Here is a 25,470-nt window from a genome sequence, read left to right as displayed (position 1 = left end):
TTTAATAAGATAAATCAATTCAAATCAAACCTAATACCATCCTCTCTGTCTAGCGGAGGATCACCAGACTCAAATCTGGGACATCCAGTGCATGCCTCGGGCCACTGAGGATCCTATACTGGTTTACCCGGGTGAAGGAAGGATCAATAATGTTCAATTGCCTCCACCCAGCCCAACTAGATTGCTATCTGCAACAACAACTGCCTGATTATCCTCTTACTCTGAGTAGCAGTCAAGAGGGGGACTCAAAAACATTTTTTGTTAAATTTACCAGCTAATATAAGTTTGTTGAAAATAATTTTATGTTAAAAAGGACAGAGCAAGATTTAGTTCATATTCATATCAACATTTTATTTTTTTCAGAGTTAAACAATTCCTCGTAGTTTACCAGCTGTTAAAATAACTTCACATTGACTTAAGTGAACAACATAATGATAAGAATGTATAGTCCAGATTCACAGTTAAAAATGATAGTTTGAATGTATAATACTGAGAAAATACTGCCTGACATCATCTCACATCTTTAACTGACTTACAGTGAATCACAAATGCTGCGAAACATGTTGTTATAAAGGGGTTGGAATGTGATGTGATTACAAGACGCCGTAGTAAAGTGTCATTTCTGATACTTACACATGTTTCAGTATGGAGCCATGAAGCGATATTATTTGCTGAAAATAAACAGAAAGCTACATGTTCATACATCCATTTTCCGGGGCCAGATAAGGTCCTAGTGTAATCTATGCAGGCAAAATCTACAGTTCAGACATGCCAGAGATATGTTTGCAGTGAGTTTTTAAGGTGTCCCCATTACATGCACCAAGTAGCAGTGACAAGATTATGACATCTATTTTTATTTAAAAGGGTGAATATTCATATCATGATTACAATTATTTAGAATCAATTTAATGGAGGCCAATGAAAATTTTTACTGTAAGGAAAGTATGCTTATTCGCTATCCTGCCAGGGTTAGGCATGATTGAAGAATGATACCACTCATGTTTGTATAAAAGTGTCAAGCTATAGCCAGCAGATGCTAATCTTAGCTAAGATTGAACACAGAAACAGCCATCCTTTTTAATTTGACGGGAACCCAAATGCACAATAGTCTTCAAACTACCAGTAAGTAGGGCTTTTTGTTTCAAATAAAGACACTCAAAAGTTGGCTAACAGAAATCTGCATCAACCTAAATTTACAATATTGTGTTCTAAGCTTCTGTAAATTGATTGTTATTCAGTTTAATTTGGGCAGGCTAAGATGATATATTTATAACATAGGCAATTCAGCAGTCCAAGCTTGGAATCACACTGCAGCTTTTCAACTGTTTTACCCAGCATGCAGTGGGCAGGCCCCATTAACAATGACCAGGAGTGATCATTGATGCTCCATGTGGTAAGTGTTGACAGTGGTTATCTTTTTTTTTCAGCTGCAGGAGTTTACTGCAGGAAGTTAATGATCTATTTTTTAAAGTTTTTTAGATCTAGCAAAAAGACGAGAGCCTTCATATAGCATGACTTTCTTAGCTTTGAGAACAAATTAGGGACAGCTATGATAGCGATGCATATGTATGCTAGGTGCTTACTACGACTAGGATAGTATTTTGTGATTATCGTCATTAAACAATTTTAGAAAAAAAAACAATAGTTTAGGTCTTGGCAACACTGTGCAATTACTGTGTGCAAAACCAGATGTCAATGAAAGTGGTTTGGAAAAGGGTCTAAGCAGCCAAATGTTTTATGATCCAGATTTTCTGACTGAAATGAAAGCTTATTTTCACTAAGGTTTTTGGGGATGCTTAATGAGACTTAACTTAGGTGTTATATGCATCTTACTTTGTTTAGCCCAATGTTGGCTAATGTGAGCTGTGCACTTTTTAAGTCATGCTAAGTTAATTCATGTTTTCAAGCTTTTGCTTTTATTTATTGTAAAGTGTTTTATGTGTTTTCATCAAAGTCGGGAAAAGAAGCAAAAAAATATAAATATTTTTGAAAGTTGAAACTATTTCTTAACTCTCAAATAACAATTTGGGTTATAGCCTCAAATTTTCAGTACAGGTCAGGCCCTGTACTTGACAACCAGGAAACACAATACACAGATTTAAATCAGGATCAGGATAAGTCGTGACACAAAATATGCAACTCTCAAAATTCACATTTTCTTCTTGTTCTATCCATGCAATTAAGGGATAGACATAAGGTACAAACACTAAGAGATCGAAGCAAAATGTGATCCTTGTTCAATCTTACTTTACACTAACTTAGTGTAATCTTGGGTTGTCACTGTGAAATGGATATCTTTGTTATTAACTGGATTTTGTGACACTATATTTGCTGTCTGTTCATTTGTTACTGATTAGTCATATGGCTCCTTCAAAAAGTCTTTAAGGAGCACTGCTTCAAAGCCACACTGACTGCCACGAAAACAATTTTTTGAGGGTGTTCAGGTGATAGTCAGCACAGGGTCGGAGAGGTGTTTCTGGATCTCAGCCAGTCCTGATGTAATGTCCAGGTTTCCTGGCAGTGATGGGTAGCGGAGTTTGCCACAGAGCCCAGGGTTTTCCATTAGGGGGGATTTTACTGATGGCTGGGGTAGCTGATGAGTCGACCCTGTATGAGTCTCACTTTCTGGGGTGATGGTCATGAACATTGTGTCGTCTGACGCCAAAGTCACATGGATTCCACTGGACAATGACTCCTGGGACTTCTTGTTGAATTTCAGGTGAGTCTGTGTAGAGCTCTACAGTAAAGAGATCACATGTAAAAAGCTAGAATGAACACACTATTTGCTAACACAGTGTCTGACAATTTCTCTGCAAGTTCCAATGTATTAGTTAGTGCAATTGTATACCTGTGTTGCTGCTAGACTGTCCATCTGTATGGGGGAAATGGGGTACATGCTGTGCATCACTGGTGTCCCAGTCCCATACAAACCAGGAGAGTCTGTCGACAGGGTACTGGATGATACAGTGCTGTAGGCAGGGGGTACAGGAGCTATCTGCCTTTGGAGAAGCTGGAGTATAACATTGATGTCTGCTGTCATACGAGTCTCCAGTCTGGTGAATGAGGAGGGAATCGAAATGGCAGAGGGTGATCATTTGTATCAGTAACACTTTTCAGGAACCTATTTTTCAGAACTAATCAACAGTCAAGCATGGTTCTCAAACATTGGTCTTGCATCTTTAATAGATCCCTAACCTCCAAACAGTGGTCTTAAATGTCAATGTATTTGCATCTGGTTGTTTACCTTGAGAGAATTGTCAAAGTGTTATTGGAGGTCTGGTACAGAATAATAATGGAAGGGTTGTCAGGAAGGCTAAAGAGTGCCCACATGAAAGTAGTAAACTCTTTCAGACTTCATCAGTATTATTTCCGGTTGTAAGTTTCAAATTTAAATCTTTGTGACCTATGAAATAACCAGAAAATCTATTTCCCTTAATACTGTATGCTTTCACTTGGATCAGAACAAAAAACAACTTAAGGCATTATTGAAGTCACCTGTTGAGCTGTGAATGTAAAATCTCAAGTCGTGACTCCAGCTCACTGGGCCGTTCTTCTGTGAAAGGTGGGGGATGGTATGAGTTGCGTACGGAGGAAGATCGCCAGGAACGACTGGAAAACTGTTGTGAGTGTCGGTCTGGCCAGTATTGATACATTCCCGGCACATTCAAAGATGAAACTGAGGAAAATATAGAGGCAAGCTAGTGGTGAATATCCAAAACCTTTACTGTTTTGCAGAAAAAAGACTATTAAAGGAATTTTAACCTCTTGGGTACTGTACAGTTTTGAGATAATAAAGTATTCAACTCTACAACAACATTTTACCTCGGAGCCTCAGTCCATTATGCAACGCTATCATGCAAACAAACCCAATAATGCTCTCCAGGACAGACTTAATTTAAGATTCTTTTTCATCTACCTTTTTGGCCTTGGTCCATCATTGCTTCCCTGCCCACTGTGCTGCCACTAGGGGGTAGAAGCTGCACTACAGAGGGGGAGTAGTCCTGTCTAGCATCTTCTGAAGGACAAAGCTCGACTCTGGCACTTTGAGCAAGGGGCTTAGCCAGTTCTTCACTTGACTGGGAATATTGGGATCCACAGCTACAATGGTCATCCCAGTGGCCTTGGGAGGTTGAGTGGTGATGATGACAATGGTAGGACTGAAGGGGGTAGGAGTCTTCATGATCAATTCCATCTGTTCACAGGAAATAATTCAATTACTCTTAGGTAATGACCCCATTCAGGGTGTCCAGAAACCAGAAACTTTCTCTTAACATTTCTTTAATAGAAGATAAATCCTCAGTCCATTATAGGGCAGACATAAACAGGAGACAACATTCAAAGTCTGCATAGTAACAATTAATGGAAATAATGTATATTATTAAGAAGTATTACTTCAAATTCTTGTTTGCTGATAGCTAGATTCCTACTGAAACTGCTTATTATGGGTTTCACCTCTTTCAGCTCTGAGACATTAAACCTTGAGCCAGTGGATGGCTGAACTGGGCACCTTGTCTCATTGGCACTATAACAATGGTCCAAACTGACTAGTTGTTAAACTTTACGATACTATCCTGTGCAATAATTCCATTTGTCCAGTTAAGGTTAATAAAAACAATGTCTGAATGTTATTTTCAGTTAGATTACTTGATTCCGAGCAGACCATTTCTTAGGGCATTACTAACATTAACGTGAATCTTTTATGTGAAATACTAGATGACGTGAAAAAAAATTGTGTGCAGGATATCTCACCTGGCTTGATTCGGTAGTCCATGGTGTGGATTCTCTGTCTTGACTTGTGACGATACCCACAGTCATCGCCGGAATCATCCGTTGTTATTATTGGTGGAACTTGTTCGGCCTGATGAACAAAACAACATTGTTTTTATTATGTTCAATTTTGTCTTGGCTTTACAAAATCAACAGTTGCTATTCAAGCTTGGAGCTCTCGGATGGCACAATTCAGCAATTAAGAGTACAAGATGAAAGAGAGATGCAGAATTACGCTTGCAAGGGATATTGTGATTCAGTGTCAGAACTTTAACCCCTGCAAAACCAAGGCACTCAACAAAAGAGTTGTTAGCTAATAGCACTAAAACAAAATAAGCAGAACATCCTTTAAAGTACAGCACTCTATTGGTCTTACAGCTAACCATTTATTCTCCTCATGCCACTGGTACCAGTGTCCATTTTTAAGCCAACATACATCTCTCAGGTCAAACGTAATCTCAAGGTTCCTCCAGAAGTTGTCTGCAAAGCTTGGGTAGATGTCCAGGACCTCCAGCAGGTCGTCCCTCCGTATACGATGCAAGTCACAGTAGGTGATGGTGTAGACATCTGAACTGGACTTCCCTGGCTCATCATACAAATGGATAGGTTCCCCAAATATGTCATTCTTTTCTGCAAGATCAATGATAATTTCTTTTACTTCTATATATTAGGGGATGGCGTTTTGGAATTATGGCTTTGGAGCATTTTTAGGACACAACAACCAAGTCGTCTATGGCTGGATGTCTTTACCTAATAAGGCAACCACAACATCATCTCTGATGACCTGAATGGAACCACGAGAGATAAAGAAGAGCGAGTCCAGGATATCCCCATAGTGAATAAGAGTATCTCCTGGAGGAGCATGGACTGTCTTGAACCTCATTCCCAAGGCACGCAGACAAGCCTGACTGCCTCCATGGAAAGCCTTGCTATTCTGTAGCAGAGATCTGTTCAAGTGAAGACAAATGTCTGCCTGCAAAGACTCTGGAAATCCCTTCAAGACCTAAATGTGAGACAAGACAATTGATATATAGTCAGTTAGATACAGCATGCAGAGATTCTGATCAACAATAGTTACAGGTTAAAGTAGAACTGAGACAGACAAAAACTCTTTTTACTTACAGCATTCATGTCAATGCCATTTGTGTAAGACCACGCATGCTGAAAGTATTCCTCCAGCCGTTGGCGAAGGCTACCGGGGATTTGGTGGAATCGGATGAACTCTTTGACTCTCAGCATCTGGGTGTGGTAGCGAGTTGTTCCAGAATACAGTCGCTGGATGATAGCTGCCACATTCCCAAATATGCTGGCATACATGAGTGCTGGGACAGAAGAAGCAGTGAGGAGATCAGAAAGAAGGCTTTGGAGTTTAATTGCAACATTTTTTTGAACATGAAACAGGTTTAGTTCATGTCCTGTATTGTAAAGAACTGTAGGAAATAATTAGGGTTTTTAAACTCACAGCCGATTACCATGACGCAGATTGAGAAGATCTTCTCTGAGTTGGTGTTCGGAGAGACATTACCAAAGCCAACACTTGTCAAACTGCTCAAAGTGAAGTAAAGAGCAGTAACATACTTGTCTTTGTCTGATGGACCCGAGTTGGAATCACTGTCATTGTATAACTTTCCTACTTGTTCAGCCAAGTTGTCAAGCCAGCCAGTCTCTGTGTATGGCCTCTCCACAAAGCCAATGGCATACCAAATGCAAGCAAGCCAATGGGCAATGAGTACAAAGGTGCACATAAGCAAGAAGAGAACAGCAGCCCCATATTCAGAATATCTATCCAACTTTCTTGCCACACGGACCAATCGCAGTAGTCGGGCTGTTTTCAGCAAGCTTGTGAGGGTCGCCATCTTTGGGATCAATGAAAAACAAGGAAGATGGTGTTAGGTAGGGAAATGTTGTGTCAGTTGATCAAACTAAAGGACTCTGAGGAATTGAATTTAATAAAGGTTAAATTTTGAATGATTTTGTAACTGCAAACATTGGAGGACAGTAAAACAATTTTAGTTTCTCACCTCATCAGAGCCAGATCTGAAAATGAGGAGGTCAAAAGGGATTGCTGCAAACAGATCAATGGGGAACCAGCCTTTGATATAGTGCTTGGCTATCCTGCTCGGCTGTGTAACCACCTCGTCATTTTGGTCAACATACGTTGTACGAAGGTTGATGACAATATCCACAATAAATAGCACGTCCACCATAAGATCCGCCACATTCAGAGGGTTACATGTGTAGCCACAACTCCTTTGACGCAAGTCCAAGAGAAAGGCAGCTGAGTAAGGGGTGAAAACCGCCGTGTAGAGGACCAGAAGGAGAATAATCCAGTCCCAAAATGCCTTGAACGGGCTGTAGTGAAGCAAGATCCACCATGTTTTCTCAGGCACCTGGAGTTTGTATTCAGGAAGTACATCAGACTCCAAAGAAAGTACCTAAGCATAAAGAGTTCATCAATATACAGTGATTCTCTCAATGAACATTGACTTACAGTAATCCTTTAACCTTGAAATCTGAGCTGCTGCCTTTTCTTTAAACATTATTACAAATGTGTCTATCTTTTCCGTTATATATATATATATATATATGATTACGCTTGAATTAACCAATCAGAATATTGCAATTCTCCTCTCTTGACTCAAAGCAGATCTATTTTTTTTTTCATTTTAAAATGCAAACTTTCTCTGAAACTGAAAGAAATATTTTGAAAACTATCATTGCAGCTTCAAACAATTAACAGACCTTTTTTTGAAGACATAGTGTTCTGATCAAGTATTTCCAGATAGTAAGCGAATCACAAATGCGAAGCCAAAACAACAGTATGCCACAATCATCTGCCCAAAGGCTTATTATGTGCAGGACACTGTTGGGATGAAGATCTGTACTGATGAATTGGGTGTCACAATTACACAACTGAGTTCATGCACAGTATACAATCTATAGCCCAATTTCAAAATATTTTCTGTCAACTCTTGAGTAACAAATTAATGAAAAACTGTGATTCCAATTGTGTGTACACCATCAATCACAGTATGGCCTAATCTGCCTGCTTTGATGAAAACAACTGAATGGGGAACCTCTTTTTAGTGTACGTCCTGTATACATTACAGGACTAATATGACTTTATATTCCATGTAAATGTCAATCACTTGACTTGCATCAGTTTCATATCTATCCAAAACATTCCAAAAAGGCAGCACTGCAGAATGATGAGCCTGAGGGCTCCAGCAGTAACACAAATACTGTAGGTCTAAATTGAACTTCGGTTGAATGTAACTTTCCTTTTCATGCCCAGAAGGGAAACATCCAGCCACCAAACCATCTAGTGATTTTTCCACTTGCTGGTTAATTAACAGCAGTCTGACTGTAAGCCTTAAGGTTTTTTTTAAATCAAGCAGTGCTTAATTATTGCTCATTGTTGTAAACTGAACCTCTCAGACAGTGAAGGTTTCAAAGCATTCTGTAGTTAAATACTAATCATTTTAAATTAAGTGAATAGCTTATACTGTTGATTTAGAGCTTGACAATGGGACTTCCTAGCTCTCAGACAGGAAGATACTGAGCCCTGACTGAGCATCTTGTCCCCCATACCTGTGTGACCTTCTCTGTGACGTTCTGAGAGCGGTCCTTCACCTTGGAGGGACTGAGCAGCTCCATCCTGGGAGTTGGTGGAGAGCGGCATTCAGGGCCCATACTGGCTGGTCCCCCACTCTTCCTAAGCTCTGAGTCAGACATGGACCTCTGCTGGCCTACATTGATCATAGAAACATGTTTGTATTAATGTTTAAGCCAAAAGGTACTACAAAATATTTACTTTACTTTTTTATCACATATTTTACGAAAACAAGGTTTGGCCTATTTCCATTATGACTACAACTTTAGATGTCAGTATCGCTGTTCGCCCCTTTACTTACTGCACTCATTATGTAGTTTTCTCTCATCCTGGACTGTCTCCTTTACAATCAACCTTGGTACTTACTGGCTTGGGAAATATCAGTGACGTTTAATATTGTGTACCCTCCCATATAAAATTCCACTCTGCTCTGATTTCCCAGAATGCCAATATAGCTGTGCCCCTCCCAATTTCCAGATCATCTCAACTCTTGACTCTAAGAGTTACTAAAGAGGGAAGGCAGCAGTTGAAATCTAGAAAAATCTCAACTGTCAAAATGGTTAACATTTTGGTGAAATATTCAACTTGCACTGAGAGAAAAAAAACATTCAACGTACCTGATTCAAAACAAGAATGCAAGATCCTTCTCTGCCTCAAAATCTAGGGAGCCATGGATCAAATATCCATTCTTCAGGATCTCTTTTGTGCAAAAACATTCACTCTCCTCCTCCATGGTTCATATTTAGGCTAAACAAATGCAAGTTTCATTCAGATGTCAATGTTGAACTCTCCACTGTGGCACAAGGCAATGGACTGGCCAGCAGCTCGCATGTTGCTGCGAAACACTCGCCAACACTGACAACCAATCAATGCCATGATATTGGTGAGAGGAACTGACAGAAAAATCAATGACCAGCATTGATAAACAGAGCAGATGGGCTGAAAGCCATTACACTGGACTTCCTTGATAACATTGTACTACCATCTATATAGTTTGGTGGTGCAGGTCTAAAATATAGTTCAGGCTGTGACATACATGACAATAGGGTGTGACAAATAAAATCAGCAGACTAAATGTACAGTTCCCGCTCAATATGTTGCATGCATAACGTTAATGTGGCATCATATTGACTGCAATGTTGGCACCACAGTAATATGAGGGGGTAACGACTTGTGATGACATTGGCTCAACATGCCCTTCAGCTGTAACCTTTAGTCATCTGGATTCTTTTGTTTTCTAAGAATACAATAAATGCACATTTTCTTTTTCATTTCCCTTGCATGGAAGTCCTAAGCAGACATGCATCCATACAATATATATACCCCATTTCCCCTTGATAACAATTGGCTGGTCACTGCGACTGGCCAGATTATGACAGGCCCTTAAGCCATAGCCTGCATTTAGGAGCTAAGCTTCTTTCTATACTGTATTTGTTTATGCTTTTGCAACTCTGGGTGATCCAAGATTATCAAGTCAAGATCTTGAAATAGTTCTCAGTTCTTACCGTAAACCCGGTTTTACGCTGATAAGTAAGACATTGTGTATGACATCAAAAATACTGTGAAGCCAATCATGTTCAAATGAAAGATTTATGTGTGCACATTATATGAAAACTTGATACCAACTGTGAAATGCAACTTAGCAATGCAATTTAGTAAACAGTCCTTAAATTGAAGCACTTAAAGAAAATTCAGCAGGGCAGGTGTGGCAGGCTTTTTCATTCAAGATACCAGCAAATAATTAACTTCAGATTTTATCGCAGACAAGATTTTAACTTTTTTTTTGCTCACAAACTTTTTGCAAGATTGAAGAAATAAAAATGACCAGTACACAAATATTTTCAAGCTGATAGTGATCATCATGACTAATTATGATGAGTACGAGTTGGTTAATCCTTTCTCAGCAAAATTAAATGTTGATTCAGTGTCCACCCATTGTCCAGGAAGTGACCTCAGCTATCAGCCTGGATGTTGTCCCAGACTCGAACTACATCTGGACTGTCAGTCAGAGCTTCTATTAGTGTTGAAGCCGCATTCAACTGGTCCTGGTCCAGAGACGAGAGGGTGCGAGGAACAAACTCCAAACCTGCAGATGTGATTTGCATCCCCAGCTCCACCAAAGAGGCCCGCACTTTCCTCAGGTCTGTCATGTCGCAAATAAACTACAGAGAGAGAGTGACGGATCAAACAATTAATTCAAACAGGGCAGGGCTGCAACTTCATCTCAATGCTTCTTAATATTACTGCATTTACTCTAGAAAATGTAAGTTGAAAAAATATTACAGATCCTTCATAATTTCCCCTAATCAAACTTGACCTTAAACCATAATTTATTTTTCCTTTTAACAGTCCAAAAATACAGCTATGCATTAAAATGATACTAAACAGAGTAAATAAACATTCTTTGGCATTTCGGCTTGATAAATGACTAGATCCTATAGGCTTTCACACAAGCCGCATTTCCTTTAGTGCTGCTGTTATTTGTTTCTATGGAATCATTCCCTTTAAATAACCCCTTAGACAGGAAACCTCTTCATCTCTGACCTGCAGGATGGGCTGTTCCTCTTCATCCTCAGTCTCTTTAACATCTTCAGCTCCAGCTTCAATGGCCAGCTCCAAGGCTCGCTCCATCGACAGGTTCTGTCCCGGCACAACCACCACCCCCCTCCTATTGAAGTTGTGGCGGGCTCCGTCTGACAGCATCCCCCTGTGGGCGAGAGAAGAATTACATCTCTGTGAGACAAAGTTATCCTTCATTATCTTTTTTTATTACCAGATGATCCGATCAGCTGTTTAAATGTATTAACCACACAAGTTTTATGTTAATTTCTATTAGCCATATTATTTTATTATTATTATTATTATTTTGTTTTAATTTGGTGTTTGTTTTTTGGGGGGGTTTTTTTACATCTTAAAGATTTTTTTTTTCACAAATCACAAAACTGACAACAGGACAGTGTGTCATTGAGATAGAGGTGATGTGATTTGGCAAATGAACTGTGCAAAATAAGCACTCATTTAAACTCACACTTGCTTTATACAGAATTTCCCATAGTGCATCTGGATAGCAGCTACAGTTGTACTCAAGCATTATGACACTTGCCTTTTTATACCAGCTGTATATATAGGTGCAACTCAAATAATTAGAATATCGTGGAAAAAGTGAAAAAAAATCTGTCATTTTATTCATTAAGTGAAACTTTCATATATTCTAGATTCAATCGACATAAAGTGAAATATTTTAGCCTTTTCTTTGTTTTAATGTTGGTGATTACGGCTTACAGCTCATGAAAATCAAACATCCAGGATCTCAAGATATAAGAATATTACATAAGAGCAATCATAAAAAGGATTTATAAAAACAGAAATGTTTACCCTTCTGAAAAGTATGTTAATATATGCAATCAATACTTGGTCAGGGCTCATTTTGAATGAAATACTGCATCAATGCAGCAGGACATGGAGGCAATAAGCCTGTGGCCCTGCTGAGGTGTTATGGAAGCCAAAATTGCTTTGATAGCGGCCTTCGGCTTGACTCCATTATCTGAAGTCTCTCATCTTCCTCTTGACAATACTCCATCGATTCTCTGTGAGGTAGAGGTCAAGTGAGTTGGCAAGCCAGTTTTATGTAATATTCTAATATTTTGAGATCCTGGATGTTTGATTTTCATGAGCTGTGAACTGTAATCATCGAGATTAAAACGGAAAAATCGCTTGAAGTGTGATAATGGTGTCATAACATTTTTGCCACTGCTGCCCCTACCCATTCTTATTAAGCAGGCGTCTGATATCTTGTTGGCTGCGCGAGTTGTTTTCAGTCAGGACCTCGATGAGCAGCAAACACCCACCAGGCCCCCGAGCTTCAAACATGTGCTGAGTTGCTGGTTTTGCTTTTTCCTGTAACACCAGACAAAGACGTCAAAAAGTTTCCTGCGATATATTACACCAGCAGAGTTTTGCAAAAAAGTCTGTGTCGAGTGTACCAAATCATTCTTTTTATATTTATATGAACTAGTTAAGACATAGATCTATAGACCTGCTAATTTAACAGACAGCTAAAGGAAAATGAAATATTGTCAGCTGTTGGAAGAAACATCACAAAGACATTGAATGTTCTTTTTTTTTTTTATTATTATTATTAATTTTACACCCATCAGTATGTGACAGTGTTGTGTCCACCTACCGCACTCTTGATTGCAGCCTCTACGGATGCTTTAGGCATGTTCTTGCCTCTGCACTGCTCCAGTATGTGGGCTAGGTTTAAATTCATTTCAGGGTTGGATCCTCCCTCTGCAAATTCCATCAAAATGTAAGTCATCAAAAAGAACACTCTCCAGCTATTATTAAAATGTGTGACTTTTTTTTGATTCATTCAACAAGTCTCACCCTTCACAGCTATCTTAATCAGCATACCAAACTTCATAAACATCTTGCCCCTCGCCTCGTCTTTAGGTCCCTTGATGTGTTTCACCTTCGACCATTTGTTGTGTCCTGCACACAGGGCGCAGAGCAGCTGCAGCGACCGGACAGGAGACGACCTCCACGACGGAAACTGCACTGCCAGCGGGACGACGGGCTCCACCGGGGACAGAAACCTCCCTGGGACTGCTGTCAGTGACTGGGGGCGCAGAGAGCAGAGAGCCCTCCGCACCACAGACCCCGCCATGCCCTTCATACACACAACCAACCAGAGTGTTACTACATGTCAAGTAAAGAAAACAATAAAAAAACAGTTTAAGAGCCAACTTTAAACCTCCGGGTGAAGGAAATCCATTAGCATGTAAATTAAACATTAATATTTGTATCGACAAATACATCAAACTGTCTTACAGTTTCGACAAGTCAGAAGAACATGCAGCTGCTCCTGTCCTTGTTGTGAAGCGGTACTTCCTGGTTGCGATGACGTCAGAAGTTGGCCATTCAAAATAAAAGCTCATTCACGCAACCTGGAAATTAATCTTTAGTGTGCGTTCATCCAAAATAATTTAGATTAACGTTATTTATAGAAGCTTTTGGGCTAATAAATATTATTATTATTATTTACTTAAATTATCAAACTTTACCAGCCCTTTCATTATCAATGTATCGTGTTTCGCTTGTGCATCTAATTAAATTGTTAAATCCAACAACTGTTAATACATTTAAGATGACTATTTAATCAGTAAGAGCTGGGACAAGGATTTAAACATAAGGGTGACATCGATTTTAAGAAAATTTAAGGCATTCACGACTCAAAGGCTCAGCTTAAGTCTGTAATCAAAACACTGTATAGTAATAATTTATAAACATGCTGCACAAACAGAGGCCGAAATACACACACATGCTCAAACAGGATCCTATGGACATGCACTAATGGGGAGGTTTCAGAGTGAGGGGGCTGCCCACAGTGGGCGCTCCTGAGCTGGTGGGGGGGTTAGGTGCCTTGCTCAAGGGCACCTCGGCAGTGGTCAGGAAGTGGACTGGCACCTCTCCAGCTACCAGACCAATTTCCGGACTTGTTCCCAACCCAAGTCCCTACAGACTGAGCTACTGCCGCCCCCTGCTGCAGCTTGTATGTTGTCTGCTGCGATACTTTAAATTACGCCTGTATTTAATTCTTGCACTCATTATTCCAATAGTTTTAATGATTTTCTATTTTACTGAATTTAGAAAATATGTCCTGAACCCTGGGAGCCTGTAATTTGTTAAATGACCTCTGGGTATTTCTTTTTAGAAGTACTGCAGAACAGCACACAAGTTCTGGTCTGATAAATAACATAACATACATTTTTTCTATCGGCTATAATTTGTGTATTATAACTATAACAGGGAGGTTAACACTAAATATTGGTGTCAACTAATTGCCATAAACGGCAGAAAGTGTGAGTCAGGTCTGTTTCAAAATGTCCCAGTGTGGGAACTGAAATAGAGTTTTTTTTGTCATGGGAACAGAGTTTATTAAATCATACTGCTTCTATTTATGAGGATGGGAAATAATTATGAGCGGCACATGACTTAATCTGCTTTCAGGATTTGAAATACAGGAACATACTTAATGTATTAAATATCAAACGGTAAAAAAAAATGAAACTATTTTTCAGATGGTGGGGTCAGAGGAAACTGGGTTAATGAAGAAATGTGGGAAAAAAACAGGGGACCACAAAGAGTTAAGTGAGATATCAGCCACAGCCAATCAAGTCCAGCCCATCTCTGAAAGACAACAGTCCAAACAAGGGTGAAAGGAGGAGATTCTCTCACAATTTCTCCCCTCTCTCTCTTCCGTGCAGACCTACTTCTTCATGGTCCCTTAAACTTAACCGGTGATGTCCACTCAGCCTCAAGGAGAAAGAAGGAGAGAGGTGTTTTCAAAGGTACCAAAGAACAAGAACATCCTCAAAGGCTGATGGGACACCGCAGAAGAAGAGTCCTTTACTCTGGGATACGAGTTCCTTAAATGCACCATGAGGACCATCATAATAATGAAATGTCCTGCTTAAGTCAACCGTAAAAAAAGAGACATGTTGTCTGCACAGGGAACGGCTGCTCTGGCTCTTTTTCACAGTGTAATGATAGTAACTGCCCTGGTAAGTGCCCTCCTCTTATTCTAGGTATTTGTATGATTGGGTAATTGATTATTTAGTATCTTAACTTTGTTAAATAACAATTGTGTACCAGTCATTTAAAGTGTCATTGTGCTCCTCTAAGGGCAACATTGTTTATTTTCGCTTTCCTTTAGATTTACACCTAAATGATCTAAATTTAAGCATGATTATGAGCCATGCATTTTTTTTTTTCTAAAATTAAGTCGTGCAAACACAAGTTCAGGTGGATCTTTCTTAAGTGGAAAGCAAACATTTGTGCTGGGAAATCACAGCACAGAGTTTATTCCATTCTCTTCACCCAGTGCAAACTTCAACAAAGGATGCTTTTTATGTTCCAAATTTAAACTTTTCACACAGTGGCATCATATCTAACACTATAATATCACCCTGAGTCAGAAATAACACTCCGGTTCTGCTGCACTTTGGGCCAAATATGGACATATTCTAGTGCCTGTGACTCTCTTTGATAGTTAGAATTTTGGACATTGATTTATCTTGTACTTTGTGAAGCATGCCAGCCATTGAAAAACCTGAGGGAACATACAACACTCTGCAAGCCTGCTGAGGAATAATGATTTTTTTTTCCGCCATATTAAATCTATTGTGAAGTTTATTCTGAGATGTGAAAGCTAAACCAGATGACAGTGAAGCCTTAATCATGCAAAGTAAATGCTTTTTTCACAACCAGAGTAAGGTACTGTGAGACAGTACTGCTAGAAAGTCCATGATAAGCTAAACATTTCTAAGTAAATACAGAGAGTATTTTTGATTATTATTATTATGAAAATAATATTATTAATATTGATAAATGTAGCTGACAAATCATGGGACATTTGTAAGTTCTTGCGACCAAAAAACATTTTTTCTTTGAAATAAGTTTCAAGCCTTCAACAGCCAAATGTTTTTTTCTCACACACAAAGTGCCAAAGTATCTTCCCCTGAAAATAACAGAGTGGTGTAAGAGACATGAAGAAAGATTGTTCAGCTATGTACCGGACTTCTCCATAATTGAGACAACAACCTGTAAAGATCAACCACCAAAACCTTCAAACCAGCAAACCAGCATCAGGAACGCCAAAATATACGCCCTTAATCTCACCATGAGGTGTCACCTGGGGTCCGATTCCACCTCACAAACCCCCATTAGCATGTACCCCTCCGACCTTTCACCTACTGCAGTCCGACCCTCTCGCATCTCCACCACCGACCCTCTCTTCATCTTCCCCCGGGTCGATCCCGAGCGTCGTCTTCTGGCAGACTTACAACCTGCTGTTCAGTCAGCCTGAAAATCACTTTTGCATAAAGGCCTGAGAGAGTAAATTCAATTTTGCGACAGAGAGAGTAGAGACGTCTAAATCTAATTGATAGGGTTAGATTCTCTGTGAGCATGAAACCTTCATGCACTAGCCTAATCATTCTGATCAATAGATTCTTTTTTTAAAGGATTGGAGACAAAGAGCCAGAAACAAACACAGCCAGACTGATTGTGTGTCCACAGTACACTATACACCAAGCAGTAGGTTGTGACTGTATGGACTTTGGCTAACAATGTCCTCCCAAAACTAATCACTGCAGGGAATGTTAGAGCAACAATAGTGGAAACGCTGTTCACCCATTGCTGGTTTATTTTAACCGCTCATGCCAAGAACGTTAGCAATCACATATCTATTGACATGAAGGGTTCCAGTTGGGTTTCGGTCTGTTACAAAAAAAAGAGTGAAAAGTTGGCTTTAGTTCTTGAGGAAGAAAAAAGGATGGAGAAGAAGAAACTAGAATATTTCTTTGCGACCTTTAGCAGAGTGCAGATAAAGTAACATAAAATGAATGGATTCAAGTACATGAAAATTTGATGACAAAACATAATTGGAGGGTGGCCTGGTGGCCTGGTGGTTGGTGTGTGAGCGTCCCCGTGTCTGGAGGCTGGGTTCCTCCAGGTGGGCGGCCCGGGTTTGGGTCCGATCAGCGCTCCTTTCCTGCGTGTCACTCCCCACTCCCTCTCTTCCCGGTGTCTGACTCTATCCACTGTGCAATCTCTAAATAAAATAAATGAACATCAACAACAACAACCCTTCTTCCGTATATATATATATATATTTTTTTTTTCTCCACTTCTGCCTCATGTTGTCTCTCACTGATATCCTTCATCTGTCAAACAATCCCCACATGAGCTCTCTAGTTGCTAGTTTTGCTGCTGTGTTGTGAAATGCATCAGGGAACACAAAGCTGATTGTGAAGCCTAAAGCTCTCACTAACAAGGCCATGCTGGTCCTGAGGACAAGACCCCAATGTGGATAGCAGAGGCTGCCCTTGCTGGAGAAGAAAAAGGGGTTTGGCGAAGGATCATGACATACCGCAAACTAACACAACTATTTCACAACACCTGGAGGCAGCACATCAGATCCCTGACAGTGTTTGCAGTTGACAGAGCACCTCAGTTGGAAAGAGACTTCTGAGGGAGTGAAATGTTTTCAATTGGAAATATAGTAGCCACTTCGATGCTGTGTTGCTTCTCTTGAGCATTCGACAATAATCAAGGAACAGTATTAGACCCCTATAGACATATTGACTCACTCAAAATCAAAAGCCAGGTAGATGTACATCTCTAATCTAAAACCAAGAATGAGTTGTACAGGTGCATTGAAGGAGGACATCTAATCATTACTTTTTGTGAATCAGTATGAATGTTTAAAGCAATTGTGTAGAGGACCTTAGTGATCTTATTGTGACATAAAATGTGAGAATGTCTTTGCTGTATGGATGAGGTCATAAAGCTTTATTAATATGTCCAACTGATGCAGTAATTATTGTCCTTAAAAGTAAAAAGGGTTACTGAATCCATAGCAATTAGCATCTTTTGCATTCTTGTCCTAATAATTTGTCTCTCTTTCTTCCTACGACAGATAGACTCAGATGATGTCATCACGCGAGACGAGCAGATCTACGTTTTGATTGGCGCTCACGCCAAGTGTGAAAGAAGCATCAAGGCTCAAATGGCCCTGGTTAAAGGTTCGTCTGCTGATTTTGATCCTCTCATTCATTTCATATCCGTCTCTCCCAGGAGAAAAGTTAGCTGGAACCCTGATAAGCCACAACACATCAGTCAGTAAGTTCATGTCGAATTATATAATTAAAAGTAGTATTTATTACATCAGCTATTTTTGTGGCATCAGATGCAACACCCATCCAATATCCTGCAGACCGGTATCTGTGAGATTACACAAATGCATTCAGGGGCAGACAATAGAGGGACATTTCTCATTCAGATTATGACGCAGAAGCTGATGAGTAGTTGCCTCAATGGTCTATTTTAGGAGGAATTTAATGTGACAGAGTCCTAGTATGAGGACTCTAGCGAGTGGCACAGTAAGAAACTCAGCACAAGGCCAAGTTTAACTGTGGTTCATTCTTCCTTCTTCATTTTACCTTTCTTTGTAGTATTTGCTCATCCACACTGACAATCATGTCCACAAGCATGGTTGGGTTTTGGGTTTTAATTAACTTATAATGAAGTGTTTATACGTTTGTGTAACTGCACATCGAGCTACTATGAGCAGATTTCAGATGGTTATGAAATAAAAGTTAATACTGATGCCTCTTTATGACCAACAACAGCAAAGAAGACAAATAAATGTAAGAAAAAAGTGCCCTCACTTATATTTTCCTTTGCAAAGATTCATTGTAAGTGACACATTTGATCATTTCTAAGGGAGCTTGAGAAATTCTGGTATTGAACACTTCTCATGCTTGTAAAGATCAAAAAGAAGAAAGAGGTCAAACTTTATCCACAGGGGTCGCTAAAGTCAACACAAAACAAACATTCCTCACAGACGTTTTGTGTAAATAATCTAAATTCTTCCTTCTGAAGTGGGCTAAAACTGGGCACTATGCGACTGTTTTAAGGGGAAATGGTATCTAACGAGCAGAATTACACAAAACAATGTCACTGGAGCGCGCTTTCTTCTTACAGAATCAAGTGTGTTTGCAATGACACAAGCCTATTACAGGGGCCTTCAGACTCCTTGGGTCCATGGACCTGTGCCTACCTACATACTGCACACAATTCAGTAGAAAAGCCCAAACTATGCCGTCGCCTTACATCTGTTTTCCTTTATTGGTGAAGAAGGTGAATGTAACCCAGAGTGGGACGGGATCATCTGCTGGCCTCGGAGCAGAGCTGGTCAGCTGATATCAGTGCTGTGTCCAGAGTACATCTATGACTTTAACCACAGAGGTAGCAGAGCTCATCACTCACTAACATACAGAAATGAATGCAACAGAAGCTTTGTCATGATTCCTATAGCCTATATCAACTACTGATTGCAGCCTCTTTTACTAATGCTGGCTGTTTCTCCTGAAACCCAGGCCGTGCCTACCGCCAGTGTGAAACTTCAGGGAACTGGGAGCAGGTGCCCATTATCAACCGCACATGGGCCAACTACACCGAGTGCACCACATACTTGACCTCCAACCACAGAAGACAAGAAGAGGTACACACATTAGTGCGAGTTGGGATGCGTACAGTGTGTGTTTACTGGTTTGGTTGAATTTGTGTGTTTGGTATTAAATTGTTACAGACTTGTAGTTTTAAATTGTGAATTGTGAAAAACATCTCACCATCACATTCCTTTTCTCTGTGCACACGCCAATGTGCATACTCAAAGTTATTTCTTCTGCTTCAGAAGGTGTTTGAGAGGCTACATCTCATGTACACTGTTGGCTACTCCATTTCCCTAGCATCACTGTTGGTGGCGGTCTTCATCCTCTGCTATTTCAAGTAAGAAACGTATACACATTTCTTTAATCGTTAAGAAAGGAATATGTACAAAAATATAAAGAAGTTTCATAGTATGCCAACTGTTCATATAAGTTCATATAAATATTAGAATAGCCTCAGTTTTAGAAATAAATTGATTAAATTCCACTTAAAATCCCACTCTCTCTCTTTTTCTCTCTCTCTCACTTACACATTTCAGGCGTCTCCATTGCACTCGCAATTACATCCACATTAACCTCTTCACCTCCTTCATCTGTCGAGCTGTCAGCATATTCGTGAAGGACGCTGTGCTCTACAACATATCTGATGATATTAACGCTGACCATGACTACACTGCACAGAAGCCGCAGATGGTGTGTTTTTTTGATATTCATAAGCATTTGTCCAGAGTTGTATTCTTGATACTGGAAACAGAGGCAAAAAAACTATTCTTGCCCTATACAAAAGTAAAAAGAAAAAAAAAAAGGTGCTGGCTTTGAAAGTTTAAGGTTTAAAAGGTTACTTTTGGGTGTATTCCATACAACAACCAAAGTGCTGAAACAACATGGGCAGTGGTCCAACTTGCTGGATTGTCTGCTCGTTCACTCAAGGCAACTTCACTCAAAGAAGGGCAACATTTACTATATCTCCCTGTCAACAAACACAATATACAAAACTAACTAGTGAGCTAATAGGCTACCCATGTGGATGTGGCAGTACACTTTATTTTTAAATGTTCTACAATCTCTGCAAAGCTAAGCTAACTAGCAACAGCAACATATGTTTGTGCAGAAATTAGAGTACTTGGCAAAAAGTGCTTTGTTTTTTAAATTATTAACCCAAATTTCAACTGTGCATTTTTTATTTGAAATCGTTTAAAAAAATAAATCAAGCTCGTACACTTTTCTGCACTTTATGGCATCTTTTTAAGATTTCCTTCCACTTCCTCTTTGTCCTCAGGCTGGCTGTAAAGTTGCTGTCACTTTCTTCTTTTATTTCCTGGCAACTAATCATTACTGGATCCTGGTGGAGGGGCTGTACCTGCACAGTCTCATCTTCATGGCCTTTCTCTCTGACAAAAACTACCTGTGGGCCCTCACAATCATAGGCTGGGGTAAGTAAGCATCACACTGGATATTCTGTTGTCACATATCAAGCCAACAACTTAAAAACTGAGCAACAATTTCCAAACATATCCCTTCATTGGCCTTAGGTGTTCCAGCTGTGTTTGTGTCCATTTGGGTCAGTGCACGAGCATCGCTAGCAGATACACAGTGAGTCATATGATGCATTTCCCTGACTACTATTTATATTACGCATGTATCACACTTTTACTCTTCTGTTTCTGTTTTCAGATGTTGGGACATCAGTGCAGGAAACTTGAAGTGGATCTATCAAGTTCCAATTTTGGCAGCCATTGTTGTAAGAAAAAGAAATGTAAACATCTTACGTTAAAGTATATTTGATACCTGACTGTATGTCTCTGCCTGTGCAGGTGAATTTCCTCCTATTTGTTAACATAATACGTGTCCTGGCCTCTAAACTGTGGGAGACAAACACTGGTAAACTGGACCCTCGGCAGCAATATGGGTAACTCAATAAAGGCTCCAAGAATCATATTTGTACAAAAATAATTCAAACATTTCTCCAAACATGTCATCATCATAAATGTTACGGTCTTGTCATGTTTGTCTGCAGCAAGCTTCTCAAATCTACGTTAGTCCTCATGCCACTGTTTGGGGTTCACTACATGGTGTTCATGGCTTTGCCTTACACTGAGGTGACTGGGCTGCTGTGGCAGGTGCAGATGCATTATGAGATGTTCTTCAACTCATCCCAGGTCAGAACACACATTCACTCACTCTTAACTCTGCATGCATGTTGTGATATTATTGTCGACTAAACCCCAGTTGTATGATTTTCTTCTCAAAATAAGCATCACGTTTCAGGACAGATTCCATAAACATAAATCAGGATTTCTGTTTGTTTTTTCAATATTCTGTTGTAATCTTAATAATACCAAAATACTTAAAACACTCAAAGCAGTTGAATTTTTGATATCACATGTATGGGCTTTCTTGCTGAGAGCTGCATGCGTAAAGACATCTGACCCTATTTTCTTAAGGCTAACATTAAGCTAGCCAAAAGATTGTTAGCTTTGCTTTGCTAAGCTTATCATACAGATGGAAACAGAGGGATCAGCAAAGTAACAAAAAATATTTTGTAATACTTTTTCTGATGTAATACAGAGATATAACATGTTAATTTTGGATCTTTGGCGTGGGTTGCTTTTTTTTTTTCTTTAAGTTTTAGCCAGGCTAGCTTCCTACCTCAAATAGCCTGTATACTTAGCTAGGGCAAATAAGCATTTTTAAGTAGTTTTGCTCAGCATTGGGATGTAATTTATATTCATAGATATATTCTGTAGCCGACATCTTTTTAACAAAATCTGATGTTTGTCTTTTCAGGGCTTTTTTGTGGCATTTATCTATTGTTTCTGCAATGGGGAGGTAATTCTGCATTCATTTAGATTCAAAGTTGAAAATATGTTACATTTTCTTGTCTGACCATCAAGGAAATATACGTCCCTGTCTTCCTGTTTTCAGGTGCAGGCAGAGGTGAAGAAGGCGTGGTTACGACGCAGCCTCACCCTGGACCTAAAACAGAAAGCGAGGATGACCAGCAGTGGCGGTGGAGGCAGCTGTTACTACGGTGGCATGATGTCTCACACCACCAACTATAGCGTCAGCCTGTCTGCTGCCAATCCCAGAAATCTATCGTTTACCTCAGCTGCAGGTGTGGGGCCAGGCATCAAAATGCAACGCCATGGCTCTCTGCAACCACCAAACAGCCTGCCTGGGTACTTGCTTGGTGATACTGAGACACATGGCCCCAAACAAGACATGGTTGTAAGGAAGCCAGGGGGGACGGAGTCTGGCGTTATCGCCCGGCACACCAAAGCTAGCAAAGGGAATGATGAGTCCAAAAGTCATGGAGCATCTTCAGCACACACTCCTGGAGCAAAAAAGCCAGAGAGCTGCTCATCTCTAAAAGAACTGGAGACCATCTTGTAATTTTTGTTTAAATGTTGAGATGAGAAAACCTGATAGTGAACTCATGCAGACGACAGAAGATCTCTGTAGATGAGATCTACAGATGAGATCTTCTGTAGATGACAGAAATACATTTTTCTGGCTTCACGCAGGGTTATCTGTATAACCTCTTTGTTGATTTGAATCTGCAAATACAAGAGTGCTGACCTGCTGAGCAAGCAATTGGTGGTTGACATGTGTTCTGTGAATTTCGGAGGTATTCTGAAAAAACTTTCAGTCTCCACTTTTGAAACAACATGTTTGTTGTCAAATAACCTGACATCTGTAATTCCTTGCCAATTGGATCTACTTTGTCTGACCTCTATAAAAAATCCAGAGATAACAACACAATGCCGTCTTGCAACATCTCAGCTGTAAGGGTTTGGGTTATACTTCATTCCAACATGAAGTAATTGGGACAATTTTCTGGTGGATTTAGTTTACCAGAATTTTTTTTTTTAATTCCGGGATTCATGAATTGTACTTGTGTTTATATTAATTTAAAATGGAAGAACAATTAAGCAAAACAATCTGCAAAGAAGCTGCAGATGGACAGTCTTAGGACAGACCTCAATGTGCAGTTGCTGTATGTGAATCTGTTGCTTTGATCGTCAGTTTTTCAACTTTAGACAACTTTCATACTCTTATGAAGAGGTACTCTTCACCTATTGGTTATTCTACCAAGCTAAATATGCTTTTTAAAATATGTTTTAAGAGTGAGATGTGTCCAGAAGACATGTCTAGACAGGTTGGACTTTTCTCTGTACCATAGTTTTTTCCATCTTGACTGCTCAGCCCCATTTCTCAGCCTGGTAGTCCCTGAGGGCTGACAGAAAAATCTTTTGCTTTTCACAAGACAAACCCCAGCTCCTTGCTCTGTGTGACCTCTGCCCCTGAAAACCCTCACAACAATGTCCAGAATTTCACATGCTTCACTCAGACCTCGGCTCGCAGCCACAGACTCCTGAGCTGCTGTGTACTATGAGGGACAAACCTGCAGCACAGGTCACCAGTATTCACAAGACAAACAGACAGGAAACTGTGCCTGTAAATGTTCTAGGAGTGTTTGGGTGTCCAGTAAAGACAAAACTAATCTGTGTTAGGGATGAACCATGTTAGATAAGTCTGGTCATTTAATAAATCTTTTTGAATATGCCTTGACGTTTTGTAGACGATTAATTGAATAAAATGGAACTAAACTTTGATTTGTAAAAACCTTCTTTTATTAATATTTTTTCAGAGCAAAACATCAAATCACACGTTAATGCAACTTAAGAGCTGGAACACAGTGAGAACTTAAACTTCTGTATTACATGCACATTGTAAGCAATTTCACATTTAATATAGTTTTCAATTTATTGTTTGGGCCTTTATATGCTAAGTCTAGGTATTTTTTATAAAACTCTTTAACAAAAGAACACTTGGACAAAAGAAGAGCATATTCTGCTTAAATATATTGTAAAATAAAAAAGTCATAGAATAATTATTGTAAATATAATTGTTTTAATTTGAGGCCTGAAGGAGTTCATTTATATTATAATATATAATTTTTAGTGTGTGTGTGTGTGTTTGTGTGTGTGTGTGCGTGTGTTTGTGTGTGTGTGTGCGTATATAAATATCTATATCTATATATATATCTATATATATAGATATATATATATATATATCCATAGGGACTTTTTTTTCTCACAAGTCCCTATGAATGAAATGCATTAATCATTGTACTGCCCGGATAAGGAAACATAATGCTCTGCCCCCTGCTGCTAAAATAAAAACAGTGCAGGAAATAAAGATGTTCTCAGTAGAAGTTGACACATACAGACTCAGATGAAATAGAACTGACACCAGCAGGAGCACCACTGTTTCTGTTCTCTTTGTTTAAAACCATCAAGACTTGATAAGCACTTCAAGGTAGCAAAGAAGGAACACAAGACTTTATTCATACCCACCGCACGAATGTAATCGATTTTAAAAAAGTACTATACACAAGATTTAAAGGACATTATCTTACTTTTATGAATTTATGAATAAAGTGATCATTTAAGTAATAAGACTTGTTTGTGTAAAAAAAAAAAAAAAGAAGAATAAGAAGCATCCAAACATATGGAGCAGCAGATACATATATGCATGAGTGATTCCTCCTCTATACCAGGACCAAAAAAAAGCCATACAACCCCCAACCCCCAACATATAGTGGTAACCAGCTGTCAGCTCATTAGGGAGGAAAAGGTTGGAGACCACAGTCACCATCTGATGACACTATACAGTTTATCAGACATCTAATACATGGAATAAAGGAAAAGAGGGAGGAGAGTAAAATGGGTGCTGATCGGAAATTACAGAGGGAGGAGATGATCCAGCATGATGACTGTGGTGATTGTGTTGATGATATCATCCTTATTGCACAGTAAAACCTTTAGTCAGAAGTTATTGTCCAACAAGGAATGAAAAACCATCCGTTACTGTCAAAACATTTAACCATGGTTCCTAGTGCAAACAGGTCTTTGATGACTAGATAAAAATGATGTTCAGTTCATTATAGTATAAAAATTGGATAATACAGTAATACAATACCTTATACCTAAAAAATAATAGGCTGCATATATATGGTAGGCCCTGTAGCATACCACATAGGCTACTGCAAATTTGTCTCTTCCTAATAGT

General features: G+C 39.4%; 3 protein-coding genes across 5 annotated transcripts; 1 reads left to right on the top strand and 2 right to left on the bottom strand.

Moving 5' to 3' along the window:
* Positions 1–341: 341 nt before the first annotated feature.
* Positions 342–9,180, bottom strand: kcnh6b (potassium voltage-gated channel, subfamily H (eag-related), member 6b). Of its 2 annotated transcripts, none has more exons than XM_065950052.1 (12): positions 8,998–9,180; positions 8,359–8,516; positions 6,789–7,202; positions 6,230–6,623; positions 5,890–6,089; positions 5,518–5,770; positions 5,204–5,397; positions 4,750–4,858; positions 3,917–4,192; positions 3,496–3,676; positions 2,849–3,053; positions 342–2,737 (listed from the first exon to the last, which is right to left on the bottom strand). In XM_065950052.1, the coding sequence occupies exons 2-12, from the start codon at positions 8,500–8,502 to the stop codon at positions 2,441–2,443; spliced, it is 2,667 nt and encodes an 888-aa protein (XP_065806124.1). In that variant the 5' UTR covers positions 8,503–8,516; positions 8,998–9,180; the 3' UTR covers positions 342–2,440. The 2 variants fall into 2 exon arrangements, with proteins under 2 accessions (XP_065806124.1, XP_065806125.1); XM_065950053.1 differs by having other exon boundaries at positions 8,401–8,516.
* A 771-nt stretch (positions 9,181–9,951) lies between these two features.
* Positions 9,952–13,284, bottom strand: taco1 (translational activator of mitochondrially encoded cytochrome c oxidase I). Its single transcript, XM_020639634.3, has 6 exons — positions 13,211–13,284; positions 12,767–13,049; positions 12,564–12,670; positions 12,144–12,277; positions 10,925–11,087; positions 9,952–10,542 (listed from the first exon to the last, which is right to left on the bottom strand). The coding sequence occupies exons 2-6, from the start codon at positions 13,044–13,046 to the stop codon at positions 10,333–10,335; spliced, it is 894 nt and encodes a 297-aa protein (XP_020495290.2). The 5' UTR covers positions 13,047–13,049; positions 13,211–13,284; the 3' UTR covers positions 9,952–10,332.
* A 1,335-nt stretch (positions 13,285–14,619) lies between these two features.
* Positions 14,620–24,011, top strand: pth3r (parathyroid hormone 3 receptor). Of its 2 annotated transcripts, none has more exons than XM_065950062.1 (13): positions 14,620–14,943; positions 17,862–17,967; positions 19,082–19,192; positions 19,324–19,448; positions 19,644–19,735; positions 19,935–20,088; positions 20,675–20,828; positions 20,928–20,988; positions 21,070–21,136; positions 21,210–21,304; positions 21,413–21,554; positions 22,183–22,224; positions 22,321–24,011. In XM_065950062.1, the coding sequence occupies exons 1-13, from the start codon at positions 14,878–14,880 to the stop codon at positions 22,786–22,788; spliced, it is 1,683 nt and encodes a 560-aa protein (XP_065806134.1). In that variant the 5' UTR covers positions 14,620–14,877; the 3' UTR covers positions 22,789–24,011. The 2 variants fall into 2 exon arrangements, with proteins under 2 accessions (XP_065806134.1, XP_020494950.2); XM_020639294.3 differs by having other exon boundaries at positions 19,641–19,735.
* The last annotated feature ends 1,459 nt before the right edge of the window (positions 24,012–25,470 follow it).

Source organism: Labrus bergylta, chromosome 21 (genome assembly GCF_963930695.1).
Source record: "Labrus bergylta chromosome 21, fLabBer1.1, whole genome shotgun sequence".
Classification (NCBI taxonomy): Eukaryota; Metazoa; Chordata; class Actinopteri; order Labriformes; family Labridae; genus Labrus; species Labrus bergylta.
The sequence above is the reverse complement of the archived record's forward strand: the minus strand, read 5'-3'. Positions and strand labels throughout refer to the sequence as shown.

Bases quoted from the DNA above. Each gene is read 5' to 3' on its own strand.
- taco1 (XM_020639634.3), bottom strand. From the start codon at position 13,046: ATGGCGGGGTCTGTGGTGCGGAGGGCTCTCTGCTCTCTGCGCCCCCAG. The intron at 11,088-12,143 runs GTAGGGGCAGCA...TCTCGCCCACAG, and splicing joins CGCCTGCTTAATAAGAATGG to GGGGATGCTGTCAGACGGAG. The intron at 10,543-10,924 runs GTCAGAGATGAA...CTCTCTCTGTAG, and splicing joins AGGAACAGCCCATCCTGCAG to TTTATTTGCGACATGACAGA.
- kcnh6b (XM_065950052.1), bottom strand. From the start codon at position 8,502: ATGTCTGACTCAGAGCTTAGGAAGAGTGGGGGACCAGCCAGTATGGGC. The intron at 6,624-6,788 runs GTGAGAAACTAA...TTGATCCCAAAG, and splicing joins TCAGATCTGGCTCTGATGAG to ATGGCGACCCTCACAAGCTT. The intron at 4,193-4,749 runs GTGAGATATCCT...TCCTGTGAACAG, and splicing joins GGACTACCGAATCAAGCCAG to ATGGAATTGATCATGAAGAC.
- pth3r (XM_020639294.3), top strand. From the start codon at position 14,878: ATGTTGTCTGCACAGGGAACGGCTGCTCTGGCTCTTTTTCACAGTGTA. The intron at 20,989-21,069 runs GTGAGTCATATG...TTCTGTTTTCAG, and splicing joins GCATCGCTAGCAGATACACA to ATGTTGGGACATCAGTGCAG. The intron at 22,225-22,320 runs GTAATTCTGCAT...TCCTGTTTTCAG, and splicing joins ATTGTTTCTGCAATGGGGAG to GTGCAGGCAGAGGTGAAGAA.